This window comes from Podarcis liolepis, assembly GCF_965112155.1.
Source record: "Podarcis liolepis genome assembly, chromosome: 11".
NCBI classification, from domain to species: Eukaryota; Metazoa; Chordata; class Lepidosauria; order Squamata; family Lacertidae; genus Podarcis; species Podarcis liolepis.
Window position 1 is genome coordinate 47,249,385 of NC_139565.1, and position 23,972 is coordinate 47,273,356.

General features: G+C 39.8%; 1 protein-coding gene across 6 annotated transcripts in view; it reads left to right on the forward strand.

The window, feature by feature from the left end:
- Window positions 1-23,972, forward strand: part of RICTOR (RPTOR independent companion of MTOR complex 2) — a 61,418-nt gene that overhangs the window by 15,700 nt on the left and 21,746 nt on the right. For 2 of the 6 annotated variants that reach the window (XR_014517221.1, XM_083465674.1), the window contains exons 5-24: window positions 1,805-1,936; window positions 2,701-2,764; window positions 5,425-5,551; window positions 5,940-6,109; window positions 6,625-6,692; window positions 7,104-7,171; window positions 8,957-9,039; window positions 9,978-10,065; window positions 12,473-12,563; window positions 12,669-12,735; window positions 12,849-12,929; window positions 14,690-14,790; window positions 17,492-17,654; window positions 17,999-18,100; window positions 18,201-18,247; window positions 19,631-19,766; window positions 21,182-21,229; window positions 21,783-21,985; window positions 23,012-23,138; window positions 23,702-23,866. Coding sequence is in view for 3 of the 6 variants with exons in the window: in XM_083465674.1 (XP_083321800.1) it covers window positions 1,805-1,936; window positions 2,701-2,764; window positions 5,425-5,551; window positions 5,940-6,109; window positions 6,625-6,692; window positions 7,104-7,171; window positions 8,957-9,039; window positions 9,978-10,065; window positions 12,473-12,563; window positions 12,669-12,735; window positions 12,849-12,929; window positions 14,690-14,790; window positions 17,492-17,654; window positions 17,999-18,100; window positions 18,201-18,247; window positions 19,631-19,766; window positions 21,182-21,229; window positions 21,783-21,985; window positions 23,012-23,138; window positions 23,702-23,866 (2,131 nt within the window). In the remaining 3 variants the exon portion in view is untranslated. The remainder of the gene's footprint in view (window positions 1-1,804; window positions 1,937-2,700; window positions 2,765-5,424; window positions 5,552-5,939; window positions 6,110-6,624; window positions 6,693-7,103; window positions 7,172-8,956; window positions 9,040-9,977; window positions 10,066-12,472; window positions 12,564-12,668; window positions 12,736-12,848; window positions 12,930-14,689; window positions 14,791-17,491; window positions 17,655-17,998; window positions 18,101-18,200; window positions 18,248-19,630; window positions 19,767-21,181; window positions 21,230-21,782; window positions 21,986-23,011; window positions 23,139-23,701; window positions 23,867-23,972) is intronic. The other 4 variants (XR_014517222.1, XM_083465675.1, XR_014517223.1 and 1 more) reach the window with 2 other exon arrangements.

A 23,972-nucleotide genomic window follows, 5' to 3' on the forward strand; every position in this document is an offset into this window, starting at 1 on the left:
TCAACTGAAAAGTCTGATTTTACAAAGTAAGCTAAAGACCTAGTTTTAAGATTTCTTAAAACTATTGCATGTGAAATTGTGTTAGAGTAATATAATAAGCACAAATATGAAAGGTGTTTTTTTTGTGGTGGTAGGGGAAAATGTCTGTAAAAATCTCTTATCCAGTGAAGAATCTTGATATTCACAATACTATGTTGTTCTCTGCTAAGTTTGTGTATCAGAAAATATTATTTACTTTACCATTAGCATGGGCAGCAGTCCACATCTCATTTACTGCTAAATTCAGCAGAACTTGTACAGAATAAGTCTATAACCCTGCTCCATTAAAATCAGTGAGAATTTAGCACTTGTTGTCTATAGCAGTTAAGCACTTGTTGTCTGTACAGTTGCACCTTGGTTCTTGAACGCCTTGTGACTCAAATGTTTTGGCTCCCAAACACCGCAAACCCGGAAGTAAGTGTTCTAGTTTGCGAACTTTTTTGGGAAGCCAAACATCCGACGCAGCTTCCGATTGAGTGCAGGAAGCTCCTGCACTCAATTGGAAGCTGCACCTTGGTTTTTGAACGTTTTTGGAAGTCAAATGGACTTCCGGAATGGATGCCATTCAAGAACCAAGGTATGACTGTATTGTAAACAAATATAGTGATATATTACTTTCATGGGCAATGAAACCACCCAAAAGGTTATGGATCACTTCTGTGTGATCAGCTTCCTGTTACCAATCACTACTTCAAATCTGAGTGCAGATTTTATTTTAATTTTATTTTTTGGGTTGTAGACATTCACTTGAAGTCTAATCTGATATTTAAAACAAGATGTGACATTGCAGCAGCTTGTGATAATTCTTGCGATAATTCCTAATATTTTAGCAATTCTTTAATTTCTACTTTAGGTAGGGAAGTGGCTAGTGGACTGGATCTAGTTCCTACCCTACCATTAATTATAATTTTTAAAAAGTGCAAATGAATCCAGACAAGAGAAACTAGCACCTCCTAATTATTGGTATTAAAGAATCATTACATTAACAGATTGCTAGAGCAATTATCTGTCTTTGAACTTCTCAACTAAAAATCCAGTTAATGTGTGCCAGCCGTAGAAAGAATGGATTCCACAGTCAAAGGGCCTAAGGCAGATAATTCCCTGAAATAGCTACAGAGGTAAGCAAAAAACAGTCTGTCACTAAGCAGTGTGATCAGAATAGCTTCCCTAACCCTGAAAGTGGTGAACAATTGGCCTCTGTTTGTGCAAGCGGGACCATCCAGCTGAGCTTTTGAGACGCATAAGCTCTTTAGCACTGATTTTTTTTTTAACCAAAGAAGCTTCAGAACAGGAAGTATTGGGCCACACACATTCCACACACCCTAGCCTAAATAATGACATCACAGGCCGAGATGGTAAGTATTGTTTAATATTCTCTGCACTGTTGGTTGGATTTTACAAATTGGCATTGGTGGGAGCATCCGACCAGCTTTGAAGTGGAAACCAAATTACTTATTACTAAGCTGCTGAAAACCAGGTGTTCACAATTGTGTAACTATTTAAAATGAGGACATGCTCTTCATGGAAACAGGCAGTCTTAACTTACTTTCATTATTAATATTGTTTTCAGCAAGGAGAAGAAAATGCGAAGCAGTGGAGAGTTTTGCTTACATCTTGGGTGTTAAAATGTCTAACATGAATAGCTGTGTACTTAAGCATGGATCTGTTCCTGTCTCGCAGAAAGGAAGAGCGAGTCTGTTTTTAGCAAAAGGGACACACTTAATTATTTAAAGCCTGAGTGATTTTCTTATCATTTGTATCATAGTTTGCGATTAGCTTTACTGAATGAAGCAAAAGAGGTGCGAGCGGCAGGGCTGCGAGCCCTTCGATACCTTATCCGAGACTCCAGTATTCTGCAGAAGGTGTTAAAATTAAAAGTGGATTACTTGATAGCCAGGTAATAATAAATTGATACTGTATTTGAAATCTTTTTCCTGATTTGGATAATGAATCACTGTTTATATGACTCTTTGAACCTTTTCGTTTGAGCAAATCGCAACTTGTTACTTTTAATAGATGCCTGCTTTGAGTGACGTGAAACAATCAGGGTTGTATGCAGCAGCGTCACTCAGCTGATGGTCAGGCTTTCTTTGATGGAATGAGGAGAGAAGAAATATTTAGCAGTTCCCCGCCCACCCTGCAGCCTCCTGTGTCTCTCTGCATTGCTCTGGAAGGGCTCCCCAACTCTCTGGAACAGTTTTAGGAGAGGCAAGGGGCTTTAAGGTGAAGTCGGAACCACTGAAAATTATTTTACTCCCTGTTCATTGATAGAAGCCTCACCACTAGCTGAGTGACACTGCTGGCTACAATCCCAAATGCACAACTTTTCAAAATAAACTTATTTTGAAATTGGAAATGGGAGAAACACGACTAATCTCTAAATATTGATTGCATAGCCTGGCTTTATTTAAAGATTGCCTCAAATATATTGTTACATTGGGTTTATCTGGTTGCACAGAATTGTAAATTGAGGGCCTTTGATGCAAGTGGCTGTCTGGACTGTTTTGCACCAGTCATCTCAATAACTTGAACCTTGCCACTATACGTTCAAAAGTAAAAAAAGGAATATATCTGGGAAATTCACGGCTGTTTTAAAATGCGCTACATTCTGCCACCTTGAACCCTAATTAAAGTATTTCCTCCTCATTTTTATGCTTTTAGGTGCATTGACATACAGCAGAGTAATGAAGTAGAAAGGACACAAGCACTTCGTTTAGTCAGGAAGGTATGTTCGGAAACAATAGCATAGTGCAATTTTCTGCTGAATAACCCAAAACCAAATTCTGTATGACTGGAAGAAGCCGTGTTGGAAACACCGTGTTGCTATAATGTGTGAAATGGCTGGAGTATTGCAACTGTGTTGAAAATAGAGTTGTAAAAATAGAAACAGAGTGTACAAATGCAACAGCTAGTTAGTATCCATAAGTTCCATGAAAACTGCCTGTGAGTAGGGCAGTTTACTGTCTCTTCTTCCCACTGTTGTATAGCCCTGTATGCTCTCCCACACAGGTAAGGAGATCAGGAGCCCTCAGACCAAGGACAAAATAATGACATTCAAAACTACCTCTGTCAGTTCGATTTCCTTTTCACCCTCAATCACTGCAGTTATGTATAGAGCTACTAACAGGTATTTTATCAGTAGGTATTAAGTTGTAAATTTGAAGCAATAAGCCAAATCACTTAAAAGTATTTCATAAGATGGGATTTTATTTCTGCTATAGTTTTAGCATGCCAAATGATAAACAAACTACAGTGGTACCTCGGGTTACATACGCTTCAGGTTACATATGCTTCAGGTTACAGACTCCGCTAACCCAGAAATAGTACCTCGGGTTAAGAACTTTGCTTCAGGATGAGGACAGAAATTGTGCTCTGGCAGCGAGGCGGCAGTGGGAGGCCCCATTAGCTAAAGTTGTGCTTCAGGTTAAGTACAGTTTCAGGTTAAGAACGGACCTCTGGAACGAATTAAGTACTTAACCCGAGGTACCACTGTAATAAGCAATCTTCCTTTTTCAGTTGTGTAATACAGACAAAATTTGTTAGTAAAAGAATCCAAGCCACAATAAGTGGTCACTTGTTTGTACTTTCCTGCCACCCATGATGAGCTTAAGTTTGTTCATGCCTTCAGTGCAAGAACATAAGTTCTTGTATTTGTGAAAGAGATTGCTACTCTGTTTCTAGTGTAATGGTACAAAATACAAATTAATTAAATGAAAATTTATCTTGTTGGTGGGAGAAGGGTGTAGCTTTTCCTTTGAAGTCTAGTCTGAAGGAGCTTCCTGTTACATGGTATCAGATGATGATTTACAAAGCAAGAGTTTCTCAGAAATATTGTAAATCTTTCATTGTTGAAAGACAACTTGCAAATAAAGCAGATTCCCCCCTCCCATCCTGTCTTAAGTAGGAAAGGAAGAAATTTGATGAGTTCCTATAACTAGACTATATAAAGGGCCACATAGTCCATTTCATCATAGTATCTGTTCCAACATTTTCCATAGTGACTGGAAATTTCTTTGCTAGAGCAAAGCCAATATACAGTGGTACCTCGGGTTACATACGCTTGAGGTTACAGACTCCGCTAACCCAGAAATATTACCTCGGGTTAAGAACTTTGCTTCAGGATGAGAACAGAAATCGTGCAGCGGCGTGGCAACAGCAGCAGGAGGTCCCATTAGCTAAAGTGGTGCTTCAGGTTAAGAACAGACCTCCAGAACGAATTAAGTTCTTAATCCGAGGTACCACCGTACATGTCTTACACCAGACATAGACAAACTCAGCCCTCCAGGTGTTTTGAGACTACAATTCCCATCATCCCTGACCACTGGTCCTATTACCTAGGGATGATGGGAGTTGTAGTCCCAAAACATCTGGGGAGTGGAGTTTGCCTATGCCTGTCTTACACTAACCTTTCCCTAATTTAGAAGGGTGGGAAAACAGTGATTGGAGTATACAGTGCTCAGCCTCTTCCTCTTTTTGGACAGTTGTTTTTATGATGTATATTTTACTCCACTTTCCTCCGAAAGGTTCTTGTTTTCCTTTGGGGGACTTCCCACATTACTTTTGAAAAGTATTGGACGTCCCTGAGACCTAAGCTGATGTTGTATTTGAGGGGGAGAAACACTGTGGTGATGAATCATGCCTGCCTTGACTTGCTTCTGGTATGCTTGCTGATGCCTGACATTCATGCACTTGAATGGGGTTGCATAGGAGGCCACACATGTAGGTCTAATGGGTGCAATCTTGATATTCTGTTTTCGTAGTGTATAAATTACATGGATTAGGCTTTTGCACATTGTGCTGTATGTGTGGAGGCCCTGATGCAAACATGACATCCATTGTGCAGATGTCATGCGGAGGCAGTATGGATCTGCATGATCCTTCTCAAATACAATGGCTGCATAGAGGTATGGAGACCCTGGGATTATTTGCTTTTCTAAGAAAATGCATGAGACCTGTGCTGCTGTTTCGTTTCCAGCTTTGCCCCACAATTTATCTGCTGTGAACACTTCAGGACAGAAGGGGCCATTCTTGGTGAACACCATTTAGCCTTGCATTAGAAACAGCTTCTTGAGTGCATATCTGCTGCTCCCTAGTTAAATTGAACCAGAAGGCCCTGATGAGAACTCTGCATGGTCGTGCAGTAGAATATTTATCTTAGTATGGCTTCTAACCTTTTACAGTACATAGCCATCTTTATGTATTTGTCGAAGAAACTGTTAAAAAAGAATGTGGAAGCAAAAGAGCAGAATACTGAGCCCAAACGTGCAGGTGGGAGAAAGAGTTTGATACAAACACATAGAAGAACCATTAGTGTATTTCTGTAATCCTACTGTAATGTTGCCGTGACAAACCCATCTCTCCATTTCTTTTTGCATTTCTTTGCAGATGATCACTGTGAATGCTTCATTATTTCCTAGTTCGGTTACCAATTCCTTGATAGCTGTTGGAAACGACGGCCTTCAGGAGAGGGACAGGATGGTTCGAGCATGCATTGCAATTATCTGTGAACTAGGTAAGAAAGTTGAAAAGTATTATAGTTTTGTTGCATATTTTAATTATGGACATTTATATGTCAGTGTTTTAATGGGTTTGTTTTATTGTGTGCTTTAAGTATGGTGTATTTTTAATTATTTTGAATTTTAACAATGTACAATTGGTTTCTGTCTTTTATAAATGGATTAGAAGCCTATTTTGGCATTAATTGGTAAATAAGTAAATAATGAATTTTTTTCCTGAGCATCCAAGAAAAGGAATTTACAATATATTTTGACTTTAAACAAAAAAGGTTTTAAGCTGAAATCTGAACATTTTCTTGGTATGAAGCTGAACATAAACATAGAAATAAGATTAGATGAGAAATATGGTTAATTGGTTCAGTTAATATCATTCTCTTCTTTCAGCAATTCAGAATCCAGAAGTAGTTGCACTTCGAGGTGGTCTAAGTACCATTTTGAAAAATGTGATTGACTGCCAGTTAAGCCGTATAAATGAAGCTCTTATAACGACCGTCTTGCATCTTCTCAATCATCCAAAGACTCGACAGTATGTGCGTGCAGATGTCGAATTAGAGGTAGGAACTTTCTTTTTCTTATACAGTCTTAGTGTATCAACACTTAGGTTGCATTCCAAACCCCACTTAACTAGGATTAAGCCCCACTGAATTCAGTAGGACTTACTGAACAGACATGCTTTGGGTTGTTGCCTCAATCCGGTGATCTGTATTATCCATATTTTCTTTTTAAACACACCCTTAAAAATAAGCCCTCGATTGGCAGTACTTTCTGCCAGGTCTGTCAACAGGTAAAAGTTGCAAACATGCAAAAAGATGCTGCATATATTCTATTTCAAAAGGTAAGGAATAATAGGTCATTCTAATTGGATGTCTTCACTTTACTCTGCTTCATAGATAATTTTGCAGATGTATCTTTGTTAAGGTCAGAAGCAAATTCTATTTTCTATATCACTTAAGAAAGAACTACTTACGTTGGAATAGATAGTATTTTTTCAACATTTAAACGGTGGATAATAATAAAGATTGTATGGTGATAATGGGAATGACTCCAAACTTTTGTTTCCTTACTGCAGCGGATATTAGCGCCCTACACAGACTTTCACTACAGGCACAATCCAGATACTGCAGAAGGACAGCAGAAGTAAGTACAGACTCCATTAGCTGCTACTTGCTAACCCTGATATTTAAGTAGTTGAACTTTCTATCCTGGACGAGGGCTTTTGCAAGCCATTCTCTGACTTTTGAGGGCACACTTTCATGAGTGATACTATTCCCTGCCCCTCCAATATTGAGCACTCCATGTACCATTAAGCCATCTGTCCCATGCATGGCAATTTTCATTTTGACAATCCTCAGTAGAAAAAAAGGGGGCGGGGAAGAAACCCATAATTTTCATATTGTATTTTTACCATACCATACCATATTGTATTCTTAACATTTAACAATTTAAAATTTAAAAATTGTCACAAATCAGAGATACCAATTTGAGTGTTTAATAAACACGACTCAGTTTAACATGGATATTTATTCTCAATATTGTTTTTTATGGCAGGGAGGACCGAGAAGCACGGCTGTCTGCTAGTAAAATGGGAATTGTCGCAGCATTTCGATCGTGGGCAGGTAAGAACTTGGTTTAACCTTTAGAATGATGGCATACTTGGAGTGTAGAAAAAAGGTATATGTTATTGGAGGTGTGTGTGTGTGTGTGTATGTATATGCGTGTGTGTGTGCGCGCGCACACACACTCTTGTGCGCCTCGCGTGAAAATGGGTGGTTTACAATATTGGGAGATCTGCTTTTCGTGGACCACATTTGTGGAGGGTGGCTGTAATTGTTCTGAACAACCATTTCAAATAGATGCACCAAGAGGTGAAGTTTGAGAACTGATTGACAAATTAAAAATAAATGAATTACCTGGTCAGAACACACATACCCAAGATTTCTTTTTAAAAATCAAATGTGGTAATTGGAGCTCTTATAACTGTTAATGCTTTAAAAATGTGCATCCTGCCTGAGCTCAATTAAGTTATCAGGGCAGCTTGCAGTGAAATAAACATATTTACGTCAATTTTAAAATAAAACCACTTCAACTGCAAAGATGAATCAACCAATACTGAATTGGGAGAAAAAGTAACAAACACAGCCGATACAATAAAACCACTTCAGCTAACATTTAAAAGGCCTATGAAAATAGATATCCCGGGCGGGGGGGGGGGGATTGAAAAGGCCATTTAGACACTAGACAAGCCTCCCCAAAGAGAACATTTCATAGATAGGGCACCACGATGGAAAAGTCACCTGCATTGGTAAGCACATGCCTAATCCCAGAAGGCTGTGGAGTTTGGATGAGCCAGTATTTGGGGAAGCAGACAGTATATGCAACTTGCTGCTGAAATTGGCCTTCTTATCACTGGATTGAAAGGCAGTGTATTGCGACTTTTAAAAAAGATTCAGGAGGAGCTAGAATTACTAAACATACGGAAGAAAAAATACTGCTGAGGAAGAACAAGTATCAGAATCAGTTCTGTCTTGTCAATCTTTTAGAACTAAAACATGACTAAGTAGCTGATAAAATAAGAACAAAATAAATTGTTGCAAGAGCATTAACAGGAAGGTTTTTGCAGCAACACAAAGCCATCAGGGAGGGGGTGAGATGAATTCTAGGGAGAGAATTCCACAACCCAGAGGTGGCCTTAAAAAAGCCTTTCGTTCCTGACAAACACAACTCTGAAATTGTCTGGACACAAAAGATAACTTCTTTAGAAGTTCTGATGGGAGGCTAAAGCTTTGTCGTTGGCAAAAAGACAAAAACAAAGGGAGATGTGGTGGAGGTTTATAAAGTACTTCACCTCACGGCTGTGCAGTTCATTGCCATAAGATGTGGTTGTGACCATTATCTTAGGTGGTTTTGGAAAAGGGTTAGGTGCATTCCTGGAAGTTCTAGGTCTATCAACAACTATTAGCCATGATATCCAAATGTTGTTTCCGTGTTCAGAGGCAGTGAACCTCTGAATACCAGGGGCTATCATCTGGCTGCACTCTTGAGAACCGGGTGTTTGAGTAGAGAAGCTCCTTATCTGAAGCTGCAGGATTCGTAAGTTTCAATAATTATCTAGTATGATTCCCATTTTTCGGTAGCATCACTATGGGCAAGATTATTATTTTATTTTATTTCGTTGCTTCCTGGCAAAGCAAATCTGTTGCTCTCTTTGAGCTATATTATGATGATGATGATTCCATGATAAAAGAAACACAATTTGTTCATGGTCCTAGAAATCCTGTGAAGTTTATGCTGTGTTATTTTTAGACCAACTGTCTGTTGTTCAGCCTGTGGCAGAGGTTTCCCACTGGGTGTTTGCACATGAGTTTGCCGTCATGCAATTATGCATTTTATTTTGTTTTTAGGCATTATTAGTTTATGCAAGCCTGGAAATTCCGGGATCCAATCTCTCATTGGAGTGCTGTGTATACCTAATATGGAAATAAGGGTATGTGTTTGACTTCTACAAGATGGATTCCGAGGGCTTGTATGCTTGCTCTTTTCGTGTAGACAGATGTACAAATTCTGTTTTCTAAGAAATCACTCTGTGTGTATATATCTGTATTATTGGAGGTTGTGCACACATTGGCCCTCTGACTCCATGGCATAACTGACAGCTGGAAGTAACTGTGGCTGAAAGTGCCACAAAGCTACTAATGTTCCGGTGCAGTCCTCAGAGGCTACAGAGCCTCTCTCAAGAATGAACAGAGTTGGGGAGCTGTAAGTTGAGGAAGACAGTCACTTGGAAATAAGGGCAGGAGAGTCGGGATTAATCCTTCTTGGCTGCCTGAAGCTACAGTGTAGAGAGGGTAGGGTCTCTGACAGAAGGAGAGTGACAGCTGACTATGGGTCAGATCTCTCTGTAGTGGCATCATCTGACCCAAATAATCATGAAATGAGAGCACGAGATAGGTTCTAGAGCAAGAGAGTTAACAAACAAAACATGTTGAGGGTTTTTTATACTGTTGGGATAACAGCTGGAAGAGTAAAGAGTGAATCTATATATACCCCTTAGCCATCTCATATTAGTTGTAATGTGTTCACTAGGCATCTGTGACTTGCAACAAGCCTTACTGCTCACTACAAGATATTAAATGCTAAAACTGTATGAATGAGCAATGTTATTTTATTATGGTCATTCTTCCAAAAGGCAGAAGCTTAGGATGTGTCTGTAATGTTAAATTATTTGTGACAAACTGTAGAATGCAACTCATGCTATGGAAGACTATTTTGCTTATTCCTTCTGTGCCCTCTGCGCCACTATGGGAAGAGGAGTAGACAGCTGTAGGGGAAAATGGTATCAGCAAAGGTCACCCCTCACACCACAGTGCAAATTCATTAAATTTCTACTGGTTTTAAAAATTCTGTTCCTTTTTATGTTTATAGCGAGGACTGCTTGAAGTTCTTTATGATATATTTCGCCTTCCTCTTCCTATCGTGACAGAAGAATTTATAGAAGCACTTCTCAGTGTAGGTTAGTATTGAACTTGCATGTTACTCTTCATTCATTGGGAAAGCTTATCAAGTCCATTCCTGTAATGGCTTCTGCATACTTGAGTCCTGCAGTTCATTGCTGGACTTAGTCATGAGTACCTTACTTTAGAATTGTAGTAACCAGAAGCTTCTTCTCTGTGTAAACAGCAGAAATATGTCTGCCACTTAGCAACAAGGATTTTTTGTCAAATCTCTGATGGAATACTCTTTCTCAGCACGGGTCTGGCAACACTAAATGCTTAACTTATAGTTGAAGCCTGAGTGGCTTCTGAAACACCCCCATTCTCTTCCAGATAAAAGGCAGTGCTAATCCAGATGATCTCAGTGCTGGGACTGGGTTATATGTACTTAGGTAGTCCTTCAAAGTATCTGGGATCCAGGTTGTTCACTCAACACAACCTTAAACAGTTGCACAGGCTGCCATATGCTACAAGTTTTAGCAGAGGTGCTGCATGCTGTCAGAGAGCTGCCCCCACCAACAGTCTAGCTGCTGCTTTCCTCACTTTCTGGTGCTTCTGGACCAGACCCACGAGCAGCCCCACATAGAGCACATTGCAGTAATCCAGCTTCAAGTTTGCCACTGCATTGGCCAGGCTATCCCAATCCATATACAGTTGTAGCTGGCATGCCAGATGCTTATAAAAGACACTCCTAAACACAGATATCACTTGGATGTCTAATGATAAAGATGTATCCAGGGGTACCCCCAGGCTGGGTACCTGCTCCTTCAGAGGGAGTACACCTCCATTCAGAACAGGCAGTTGACCTATCTTACGGAGCAGTCCTACTCACTGAGTCTCCATCTATCTTCCCATCTCTCCCACCCAGTTTATTGTTCCTCAGCCAGTCCACAGTTGCATTCAGACACTGGTTCTGGGCTTAAACAACTACTGCTGATGCAGGTGTTGTGGAGAAATAGAGCTGTGTGTCATCAGCATATTGATGACCCTGTGCTCCAGATCTTCTACTGACAGATTCATATAGATGTCATTCATAGCATATTGTGGACTCCCTCTATCGATGAAGATTCCACTTCCAGGTTTAGTTATCAGAAAATTTAAAGTTAAAGAGGGTTTAACTTCCTTGCAAGGTTCCTCATGATTTCTCCCTGCAAGTATGCTTTATCAGCCTGGCTATCTCCTCGACACCAACAGGCTTCTCTTACATTGTGACTGTTATGTTGTTGCTTTTTGTGCATCTGCAGGTCATGTGTACACATGAACAATTCAGTGGTAGCTGGCAAACAAGGGGGAAAGGGATGCCATAAAGCCAAGCAGCAGCTTGAAGTGCTTACTGATTAATTCATCTGCTGCTTGGCCTTCATGGCATCCCTTTCCCCCCTCTCCATTAATGATTCCTGCAGTGTTCACTTGCACATATGAACTGCAGGTGGTGCAAACAGCAGAGAAAAATAAGAGCATAAACAAAAGTATAACAAAGTTAAATAAGAGGTGGCAAAGGGCAGTGGTGCAGACAAATGCTAAGATTTTGTTTTGCAACAAGGCTGAATGTGTCATGCCTCTGTCCCCACTTTTGCTCTGATATGCTCAGGCAGTCCCTACACTTCCCTGTACCACCTTTCCACTCTTATGAGGATGTACTGCTAAGAGCTGGGCTTTTTCTGGGTATTTCACTAAACCCCCTTTATTCCTGCCGCCACCACAGATTCTATTTATCTGAATACTTACCCCTAATGTAGCCAAGAATGAGGCATGTGGTGTAATGAAACTAATTTGTTAAACATAAATAAAAAGGTTTCAACATGACTTGCGTACATAAACATACGGCTTCAGTTTTCTTGCATTCACAAGAATGGCTGTTATAAGGTGGTTCCTATGCAGTAAGCCTGCAACTTGTGCGCATTCAGCTTTTTACGTGTGGTAACATTAAAGGGGGGGAATGGAAAGGGGGCGGGGCTAGAAGGGATGTAAGAAATCCACATCATCCCTTATATACATGGTCTCTCATCAGGGATGTTGCATTAACAGAATCTTTGAGGTTCCTTCCAACTCTCTGGTTCTGAAACCTGAAACCTGTAAAGTTTTATTAAAGTGTGGAAAAAGTACATTTTACTTGCCTTTAGAATAGGTCCACCTTGTGTACTTTCATATGTCACTGACTTGTATGTCTTTCTGAGATAAATGTGAGACTATTAGTGCCTACTGTAATTTAAACCTGATACCATTTATTATGAGATTAACTAAATGGTAGCTTATGTGTATTTATGTAGCTATAAAGCACACACGAGAGCATAGAAATCAAGAGGAACAAGCAGGAGACAAGGAGAGTGAAATAATAATACCAAATCAAAATGAAAGGTGACTAGGAATTATGGTACTGACATACTCCATTGCTCTTGTTAATTAAACTCGATGGCTTTCTTGTAGATCCAAGCAGGTTTCAAGATAGTTGGAGACTTTCTGATGGTTTTGTAGCTGCAGAAGCTAAAGTTATATTACCTCACCGAGCCAGATCAAGGTATTGTGTTATCAAAATCATTAACGTTATTTCTGCCTGCTTCACTTAGATAATATGAAAGAGAACATGAAGTTGATCTCAATTTTCTTTTGCACATTTATCTAGGCCTGACCTCATGGACAACTACTTGGCGCTGGTTCTCTCTGCTTTCATTAGAAATGGACTCTTAGAAGTACGTTCAGACTTTCATTTAAATGACAATTAGTTAACTCTATTGTAGTAGGTTCTGGGCAAAGCAGAACAGTGATATAGTTACAATAGAGTTTCACTTCTTACTTACTCCAGGGTCTAGTTGAAGTAATCACAAGCAGCGATGACCATGTATCCGTCAGAGCAACAATCTTACTTGGGGAACTTTTGCATATGGTAAGGAAGACTTTGTTTCATGTACTGATGGTTAAATTCTTTACTTTGGGAATCTTCCAAGGATGGAAGAAAACAAAATAATTTTAAAAGGAATATTTTACTTAAGGAAGAAGGTATAGTTACCCAATACAAAGAATTCTCTGGTTCCCTGAAAGCGTGTCCTTGCCCCAGTAAAAGATGCAGTAGGTTATAAAAAGGTCATAGGATCATAGAATTGTTGAGTTGGAAGGTACCCCAAGGGTCATCTAGTCGAACCCCCTTAAATGCAGGAATATCAACTAGATCATACATGACAGATGGCCATCCTTTGCTTAAAAACCTCCAATTAAAGAGTCCACCGCTTACCATGGGAGTCTGTTCCACTGTCAACAAGTTCTTACTGTGAGAAAATTATTTAATCTCCTTTCTTTTAACTTGAATCCATTGGTTTGGGTCCTATCCACCAGAGCAGGAGAAAACAAGCTTGCTCCATCTTCCATGTGACAGCCCTTTAGATATTTGAAGATGGCTATCATATCTCCTCTGAGTCTCCTCTTTAACAGGCAAAACATACCCAACTCCCTCCACTGTTCCTCATAAGGCTTGGTTTTCAGACCCTTGATCATATTGGTTGCCCTCCTCTGCACACGTTTCAGCTTGTCAATATCCTCCTTAAATTGTGTTGCTTAGAACTGGACACAGAACTCCAGCTGTGATCTGACCAAGGCAGGATAGAGTGGTTCTGTGACTTTTCTTGATTGCAACACTATACTTCTGTTGTTGCAGCCTAGAATAACATTAGCTTCTTTGGCTGCTGCATCACACCATTGACCCGTGTGAAGCTTGTAGTCTACTAAAACCCCTAGATCCGTTTCACATCTACTACTGGCAATCCAGGTGTTCCCCATCTTAAATTTGTGCAGCTGGATCTTTCACTTCCTTCCTGCTCCTATGATTCAAAACCCTGCTGCCTTGCTGAGAACTACCAGAAGGACTAGGGACTGTGTAAGCATGGCTCCTGCCCCGTCAAGTTTCCTGTAGACTTGTCGCAGCTATGGAAACTCGGCTAGTTCACTGATGGATCCTCGCTTTCTTCAGTGCATTACCGGCCATCCCTGGATGGCTATTTAATGCTGGCTCAAGAGAGCACAGTCAGCTCTCATATTGGTTTACAAGCTCCATGTTCATCATTCATTATTTTTGCAGGTTGTTAATTTTGTACTTTTAGAATTAAGAGCCCCAGCTATAAAAGTCATTCTCCAGAGAAGCAGCTGAATTAGTCTTTTGCGGCAAAAGCAAGACTCTAAAGATTAATATTTTTATAGTATAAGCTGTATTAAATAGGTTACATTCAGCTTCATTAGATGCATGAATCCACTGCTTGTTGGCTCCTTTAATGTGGTTTGCTAACTGATAATATCTCAAGGAAGTGGGTTTTCCAAGAGAATTGTTAGAAATCTTGTCTAAGCCTGCAACATATACAAGCAGTTAGCGAACGCTTTTTCTACATTTGTCAAATTCAGTTGTTTGGAACAAACTTAGTTGGTCTCTAAGGGGATACTGGACAATTTTTTAAGTTTTTAAATTTATGTCAAATTCAGTATTTACTTTTAAAAAATTTATATTAGCTTAATTTTATCTGAAGTGGAAAGAGAAAGGAAAAGCGATTTCCTTTTGGCAGAGTTCTGCTTGTATACCATTCAAGTTAAATAGGTTTTCATTGGGTGGGACCTGGGCTGTAACTGAAAATGAAAATCTATGATTTTTCTTCTCTTTTTCAGGCAAACACCATTCTTCCTCATTGTCATAGCCATCACTTACACTGCTTACCAACTTTAATGAACATGGCAGCTTCTTTTGACATCGCAAAGGAGAAGAGACAGTAAGCATACATTTTAGTAACCTGCTGAAGTTACCCTAAATTGGCATATCCAATTCAGTATAGCTGCACTTCTTCTTACGACTTATCTAAATGGATGGCTTTAGTGATTTTATATATTTGAAATTAGAAGCCATATTATCCAAAGAATACAGAGCAGTGGGCATGATAGTAAAAACATTTATTAATGGGTACCATGTCTGAAAGGCTTTCAAGATAAAAAAACCCAGCAGAAACAGGACAAAGATCAGGAAGAAACAAAAGCCATGAAAACAAGGACACAAGTTTCTCTTCTTCTTTTGGCTAATAAACTAAGCTATCTAATATGTACATCGTATGTACACAAAGTCCACCTTCTATACAGTGGGGAAATTAAGAATTTCTCTTCACCCTGTATTACAGATAATTAATTTCATTGACCTAGTTTACATGTAATGCAAAGCCAAGCAATTTAGGTTCCTGGAGTGAAGATTGCAGCCAATTACCTCCTCCCCCAGTTTGCTGCTGCTGTGCTACCCAGGGCTAAGCCATGGGTTAAGCAATGGTTTGGTGCTCCTAATGAACCACAAGCTATAATCAGGGGTAGTATTAAATTAATTCAGAGTAGGTGCATTGAAAGTAATGGCATGGTCAGTTTAGGTCCATTCATTTCAGTGGGTCTAAGTAAAAGTTTGTTGAATACAACCCCAGGGTTCGTCCATGGTTTACTGCTTGTGGTACAGGGGAGACAGTCCACAAGCCCACGTTTGGATGTAATGCTTAGGTTGAGAGGAGCACTGCAGCCATAATCTACACTTTGGGATCATGCACATTTGTTCATTTGCACTAAGCCATGGTTTAGCTTTGCATGAGGTGCTCTCTGGCCCAGTGCTTGGTGCCCAGTGTTACATGCACAGACTTCTGTTAAGGAACAGATTTGAGGGGACATATAGGTTGCTGAAAAGGAGAGGAAGGGAAAGTTTTGTTGCACAAGAGAAAGTCCATTCCTTGTGTATGGGCAGTTTTGGATTCGGCCCATGGTCTTCCTTACCAAGTATGTTGACCTAGGCTTGGAAATAAACAAGCAAACTTGACGTTTGTCAGGTTTCCCAGAAAAATCAACATTTAGCAGATATCTGAAGAATTCAGGAATTCAGGTTGCAATGCCTGTATCACTAGAGGAGCTCTACCGTTGATTTCTAAATTAGGATTGTACCCAAAATTTCTAGCTGACGAATTTACTCAGGGATTTTGCTTCCTGTAAAACCTGAATATTTGTCTTGCCAAAACAGCTCTTGATTAAGACAGATTGTGCTTGTTTAAAATGAAAACAATAAGCACGACTTTCTAGTTTTCTTGTTCTGAAGTTTTCATTTGTTTTCAAGTGTGTTAATATTTCTATTTGGACTTTATGTGCAAGTCCTCAGAAACGCAGTACAGTTTATAATATGTCCTGTACCCGCCAAAATTACAAGCCATTTACAAATTTTATTGGACACCCTACACAAAAACCATTCATGCAATGAGTGATTATGCCAGCAGCACTGGTTCAGTAAATTCGTAAGCCCTTTGGTATCTTTATTTCCTTTTAAATATATATATAGAGAGAGAGAGAGAGGAAGAATTGTGATTCATAGTGTAAGGGAGGTTTTGATATATTCAAGACTATTTAATCTGGTGTTTTTTATCATCTTTACCACTCATTTACATCTTCATAAGTTTTTCCCATTTAAATATACGTACTGAGAAAATATCTATTAGGAATCTATTGCAGTGTTCATGTAATTGATTTAAATGTTTCCCCAGTTGACCCCATTTTTAAAAAAAAACCTTTTCTCCATCAATACAAAAAAGAACTACTGCCATCTGACATGGTTACATAAAATCACTTTAAACCGTGGCCTAATCAATCTGTACCAAAATATAACTGATTTGGAACAATTGTATAAAGAACAATTGAATGAATAGTTATTCTGACAAGTATCAGGTAACGTCTTGTAAAATACAAATTGCATGAGAAAGCTCATTTTATCATATACCTTGGGGTGTGGGGAATCCCTAATCTGTTTGTAACAGAATGTTCAGAGTGTAATCACTATTTAATCCAGTTAATAATCTGATTTCACCTGTTTTCCCCCGTTGAAATAAAGTTTGCATCTTGCTCAGATCAGTAGCAAACCTCTCAGTGGTTTTCATGGTTCTAAGTTATCTCTAGTCAGGTTCAAATTCTAAATTTTCCCTCTTTTTAAAGCCTGTGATCATGAACCCAGAAATGGAGTCATTATGCTTTAATGAATGAGTTGTGGTTTGCTCCAGAATGCCTGTGATAAACTTTTACAGTAGCCGTTTAAGTAGTCAAGTGGAATGTTTCCTGTCCTAATTTAAAATTGGGAGTGCTCCTAAAAGGAACAAATTTAGGCTCAGTTTATATCTGCCTCAGATTAGTTTCTGTAGAAGGTCATCCTTCCATGTTTGAGGCTTGGTCACGCAACCAGGAGCATACTGGCTCCTGGATGCCTCTCCACCATTCTTCCTGGAGCTGTGACAGGCAGGTACAAAGCTGGTCAGGGCTGTGTTGTTCAGGCCATTGTTAGACTTTGAAGCCATCTTCTAGTGCAAAGATCCCTGGGAAATGCAGTTTGACTATATTTCACATCCTTTCAGATCCTTACTAAAGGCAGTAATCTTATTGAAAAATTTGACTGTCAACTTTCCCCCTTGGTAGACGGGCCAGCGCTGCACTAAATTGTCTAAAACGCTTTCATGAAATGAAGAAACGAGGACCGAAACCTTATAGCCTTCATCTAGATCACATTGTTCAGAAAGCCATGTCAACACATCAGCGAAGGGATCAGTATCGTGTGCAGAAAGACATCTTTATTCTAAAGGTAGCTATTTTACTTCAATGTCTGTGATTTTCCTTATTATTTTTGTAAACAGCAAATAATCTTCATTGATTTAAGCTGAATTTCCAAAATAAGAGTTGCTAGGAATTACGAGTTTAAATGAAAACCTTTCATGGGGAGATAGGGTGGGGAAACTGTTGCACTAGAAATCTGACATGGCTTCTGAGTGCAGAGAGAGAAAAAATGTGGGCATACATTTTGGTGGTGGTCTGTCTACAGTTCAATATATTTTAATAATCTGCAAACTTGTATATTACTTTCTAATGCTGATGCAAGTGTTGCAGCAGTTTGAACTTTGATTTCTCTTCTTCCTTCTGCTATTCAAGGATACTGATGAAGCACTGTTAATTAATCTGAGAGACAGCCAAGTTCTTCATCACAAAGAGAATCTTGAGTGGAATTGGAATCTGATAGGGACCATACTAAAGGTAAGCCGTTAAATGGCTCCCTAATTAATGTCTGAGGTTTAAATTGAAATGAAAGGAAGTGGCATACAAGTCTTACAAAACTCTCTTATCTATTTTGCAGTGGCCAAATATCAGCGTAAAGTTCAACAAAGATGAACAGTGGAACAGGTATTCATATTTACTAATGGAGGGCAGTTCCGTTCTGCCTTGGCAGCTTGCGTTTCCTCTTACAACTGCTTCTAGGGGTTCCTGACACTTGTAAATTGTGGGGTACATTGGCTGTACAGTTGTACCTTGGAAGTCGAACAGAATCTGTTCCGGAAGTCCGTTCAACTTCTAAAATGTTTGGAAACCAAAGCGTGGCTTCTCATTGGCTGCAGGAAGCTCCTACAGCCAATTGGAAGCCGCAGAACCTGCGTCGGATGTTCGGGTTCCAAAAGAAAGTTTGAAAACCGGAACACTCACTTCCGGGTTTCGATTGTTCGGGAGCCAATTTGTTCTGGAGCCAAGGCGTTTGAGATCCAAGGTATGACTGTTCTTGAAGACTAGGACCCTCAGTTTCCTAGGTCTTAGTCCGACACTAACCAGTACATCACACTGGCTTCTATTTGCTGTGTGTGCTTTTTCAAAGGTGAAATCTTTCATTATTTGCTTTATGTTTTTTACCATCACTTGCTAAGAAATGTGACACATTTCCTGAAAGGGTGCTTGCATTTCTGCCTTTTCCCCAGTTACAGTTTTGAATAACCTGGCCTTTGTGTGTTATGAATTAGAAAAGGAAATTCACTGAATTGAATTAACTCTTGGGGGAAAAGGACAGGGATGCTGATCTCGAGTTTCCCCTGCCTAATTGAGTAAGATGGATGGTTACAAGGAATATGACCTTTCTCCTGATGGCACCCTATTTATTGACTGCCACAGCAAGAGTTGCTTCCCTGACACCAGTGTTTTTCTTTTAAGCACCAGGTCAAGACCCTTCTTGTTTTCATAGGTTTTAAAAAATTGTACTGAGTACATCTCTCTGGTGCATTACATCTTTGGACCAAGTTTCCCAGTTACTGGTTTTATGTTGGTTTTAGCTTCTGTGCATGAGCTGATTTTAGATTTGGCTACTGGAATTTTTATAATTGCTTTTAAAGTTTTATTGTGTAAAGTTTTGAATTGTAGCTATATATTTTTAATGTTTCCATATATTGCACATAGAACTTAGTTAAATGGTAGCGTGCAAATAGAATGAATGAGCAAATAAATTAATAAATGCATATTGCTTGGGTTTTTTTGTATTAGGAAACTAATCTGCTCTTCCATCAGTAATCCAGTACAATCACAAGCAATACATAAGCGAGCAGCAGGGAGCAGGCAGGCTAGTATGGGAAGAGAATGTATTGACTTCACTATGACCCTATAATAGCATTTGCATTTAAGTACAGGTGCTAACATTTGAAAACATAAAGCCTCTTCGCCATCTCGTAGATAAAACAGTGTGGTATACACATTTGCCTGAAGCTTGCAACAAACTTTTCAGCACCTCATATGTCTGTTTAATGTTAGATTTATACGGCGACTGATGTATTTTTACAAGCCTAGCAGCAAATTGTATGCCAACCTGGATCTGGATTACGCAAAGGCCAAACAGCTCACAGTTGTAGGTTGCCAGTTAACTGAGTATCTCCTTGAATCCGAAGAGGTAAGATTCATTTTGTTTAGCTCTAAGTAACAACTAGCAGCTTCTTGTATTATTGGCATTACCTTTTGGCGAGTTATTACCTTTATTGCATATTCTAAAAAATATTAGAAGATTCATTAGACCAGGTTTGCCAGGTCTAAAGGAAGTGCAATTGGAACATTTAATTCAGGCTGGGAAATATGAGTATTTGCTGGTCAAAATCTTTGAAGAAGAATGGAGTTTATAAAAATGTATGGCTTATCCCACTGATATATAAAGTTGCGGGGGTGGGAATGTAGCACATTAGTAAGAGCCCTAAACTGTAGCAATTCATTAATAAGATAAAAATGGCTTGATATCCCTGGAGTTCTTCATAATCTTTACCCTGCTCCTTAACCTTGCACCGCAGGACATCACTAGGTAAGCCGTATTTAATGGGTGTCTAGTTACCCTCATCCTGATTGGCCAGTGAATCGCTAATTTTAAGCAACTCAGTTAACAAAGCAGTAGATCTCTCAGTTTTATGGGAGGAGAGATCTAGCTGGTTACCAAGTCACTTCTCAGCCAGCTCCCAAGCTCTGCCTATCCTAGCTGCCTAAACTCTAGAGCAGGTATGTCGAACCGTTTGATCGCCGGTTCCCCCCCAAAACCTCAACAACTTTGATCAACCCAATGGTAGATCACTGCCAGTTTTTTAAAGTGGGAGTAGATCACAGTCTCTTGGGTGTTGGACATGCCTGCTCTAGAGGATGAACAGATGCCTTTGGTTCAGAACACACCAGATAATTAAGTTTATTATTCAGAACACACAAGTGTATCCAACAGTGTCGTTCAGCTGATTGTCAAGCTTAACATTAGCAGAGTAGCAGGGGAAGCAATTTCCAACAATTCCTTTCCACCTGCAGATCCCTGTGCCCCCTAAATCTGCTCTGAAGGGTCTCCCAGTTCCCTGGAGCAGATTTATGAGTGGTGCAAGTGTCTACAGGTTGGAGAGGTAATTGCCAAAAATTGCATCCCTCTTCATTTCACTGAAGGAAGCCTTATCAGCTGAACAACACCTCTGGAAACAAAGCACAGAGGATAAAATTGCAGCCCATTACAAAGAAAAATGCTGGTTATAGATCCTGAGACTTGCCCTAGCTGGAATATTAAGACACCTGATTCATCCCTTATGCACTGTAGGAGATCTATTATAAGAGGCAGTAGTGGATTCAGGAATCAAAGTCTCCTCTACATTCCTTTGTCTACAAACCAAAGCAGCATGGACTCTAGGAAGCATAATTAGTTAATTGTAGATAAAGACCACTTAATGAAGAAATCTAGCTTTCATATTTGTAGAGTTTTGCCTATGAAATTTACACGCTGGCCTGATAGGCTTCAGGATACTGGGAGGGGATGATGCAGAGGTCAAATCAACATGCCCTTTTGCCCCTCAGGAAGGAAGACAGGAAGGAAAGAAGGAAGGAAGGCAGGTGCAACAAAAGGTAGATACAGACTTCAAATTATCTCAACTTTCTGTAGCCTAATGCCTTGCATTCCTAATTCTCTGTGACACATAAGGGGTAACAATTTAAAGGTGTTCGTCCTAGTCTATTTTCTTCTTTTGTTTTTGTTTGACAAAATTCAGAAGCTGGTGGAAGAGGGAAAGGACCAGAAGGTGTTATGTTCACTTTTGTAAAAACCCGTTCTTGAGCTGCTTCACCTGCCACTGTTAAGCTCTCACAAAACCTGGGACTGCCTGAGGCTTATTTACTCTTGTGACAGCCATAATCCCCACAGGAATTGACTTTTCAGCTTGTGACAAGATCATCTGAGGGCAGTATCACAGCAGATTCTCCCCACATTTCAAAGTTTACACATGCTGCAGCATTTTCACAATGAAGGGTTTTCTTCTGGTTTTAATTTATCGGGTGCTTTTCGGTTTGATGGTTGCTTTCTTTCTCTTGTGCCCAAAGAAATGTAAATGGGTGTTTTTTTTTCAATGAGGCAGGGAAATGCTGCCAAAGGAACTGAAGTTTTTGTCCTTTCTCTTTGAAGCAGGATGGACATGGTTACCTCGAAGAGTTAGTGAAAGATATTGTACACTGGCTCAATTCTTCTTCTGGACTGAAACCAGAACGCAGCCTCCAGAACAATGGGTTACTTAACACTCTTAGTCAGCACTACTTCTTGTTTTTTGGTACGCTCTCCTGTCAACCCCACGGAGTGAAAATGCTTGAAAAGTGTAATGTGTTTCAGTGGTAAGCATTATCTTCAGAATCTTTTGAACTACTCAGATCCTAGAAGTTTTAAAATGAATTCTCTCATTGTTCTTTAAATTTCTGTATAACTAGATGTGGTTAGTTGACCCTAATTTTTACATTTTTTGTAAAAAGAAAAAGGTAGATTCCTAAAGGAACTAAGTTGCATACACTGTTAAAAGTTGAATGAGCTCATCCAAAACATCTATATTTCATCTACATGATTAAGAATAGTACTAGATTCAAAAGTGTGCAGTTAGATTTTATGAAAGTGACAGTACATTTTTAAAAGATAATATGCAAAACATTTCCCCAAGTCTGTATTTGTTTATAGTTTTTAACTAATCTATAGACCAAGCATGCTATCATTTTTCGGGAAAAGAAAGCTTTCTATGCTGAAAGCTGGAGAAAACTCTCCAGCATCCTTTCAATGGAAATAATTTATATCCTATTGGACTACATGGGATTTTAGGGTAACTTAGCAGGGGGACGCGGGTGGTGCTGTGGTCTAAACCACTGAGCCTCTTGGGCTTGCCTATCAGAAGGTCAGCGGTTCGAATCCCCGCTACGGGGTGAGCTCCCATTCCTCAGTCCCAGCTCCTGTCAACCTAGCAGTTCGAAAGCACGACCAAAAAGTGCAAGTAGATAAATAGGTACCCCTCCAGCGGGAAGGTAAATGGCATTCCCATGCACTCCTCTGGTTTTGTTGCTCTGTTGTGCCAGAAGCGGCTTAGTCATGCTGGCCACATGACCCGGAAAAACTGTCTGCAGACAAACGCCAGCTCCCTTGGCCTGTAAAGCGAGATGAACGCCACAACACCATAGTCATCTGCGACTGGACTTAACTGTCAGGGGTCCTTTACATTTACCTTTTTTAGCAGGGGGAAGAAATATTCCTGGCCTGAAGAACTTAGTTTAAAATTTGATAGTGGAGAAAGGCAACCAAAGAAGGAAAAATGGAGGGACTTTTAAAGTTAGTCCAATTCTCATACAGATTTACAATTAAATGTTTCCATCTTTTTCCAGTCTTCTTAATCTTTGCTCCTTGAAGAACCAGGATCACTTACTCAAACTGACTGTTTCTAGTTTGGACTACAGCAGAGATGGATTAGCAAGAGTCATTCTTTCCAAAATCCTAACGGCATCTACAGATGTAAGTGACAACTCCTCTAAATGCCTACATTCTGAAGATTATATTTAAATGGTTGTTTTCACAGGGTGGTGTTACAGATAGAACGTTGGCCTAGGGAGACCTAGGTGTAAATACGTTTCTGATCTCAGCCCTGAGCTTGTGACTTTGGATCAGTCGCTTTCTCTCAGCCTCAGTATAATCTCAAGGTAGTATATCATTTGCATTTAATTTTAATGGCTTATTAAATGAATAGCTCTAGGTGTTTTGCATCAATACGTGTGAGCTAAAAGTAGAGAGAGGTATAGGTGCAGCCACACCACCTTGACCTTCTTGTGTTAAGTGGTAGGGTCTGAACATGCTTAAAAGCCTCCTTCAGACTTTTCCGCTATGAGAAAATTTTAAGTGGAACCTGCACTCTCATTGATGTTGGTGTGCTTGTGTGTATACCCCTGACCACTTCCCACATTGTGTATGTTCAAGCTGAGTGCTTGGAGAGAGCATGGATCTGGCTTTCTGTGTGCAAAATCTACTTTTCTCTACTGTGTTTCCCTTGCCGTTGATTTGCTTGTTTACTTGCTTCGTAGAGCTGTAGGCTATATGCCACAAAACACTTACGAGTACTGCTGAGAGCCAACGTAGAGTTCTTCAGCAACTGGGGAATCGAGTTACTGGTCACCCAGCTCCATGACAAGAATAAAGCCATTTCTTCTGAAGCACTTGATATCCTCGATGAGGCATGCGAAGACAAGGTGAGAATCCTGCCGTCCATTCTTAAGGTTACCGTGAGTGAATACTGTTGTGTATCAGTTTATTGAGAAGCATGTCATACTTCTCATGCAATGGTCTTAGGCCTGG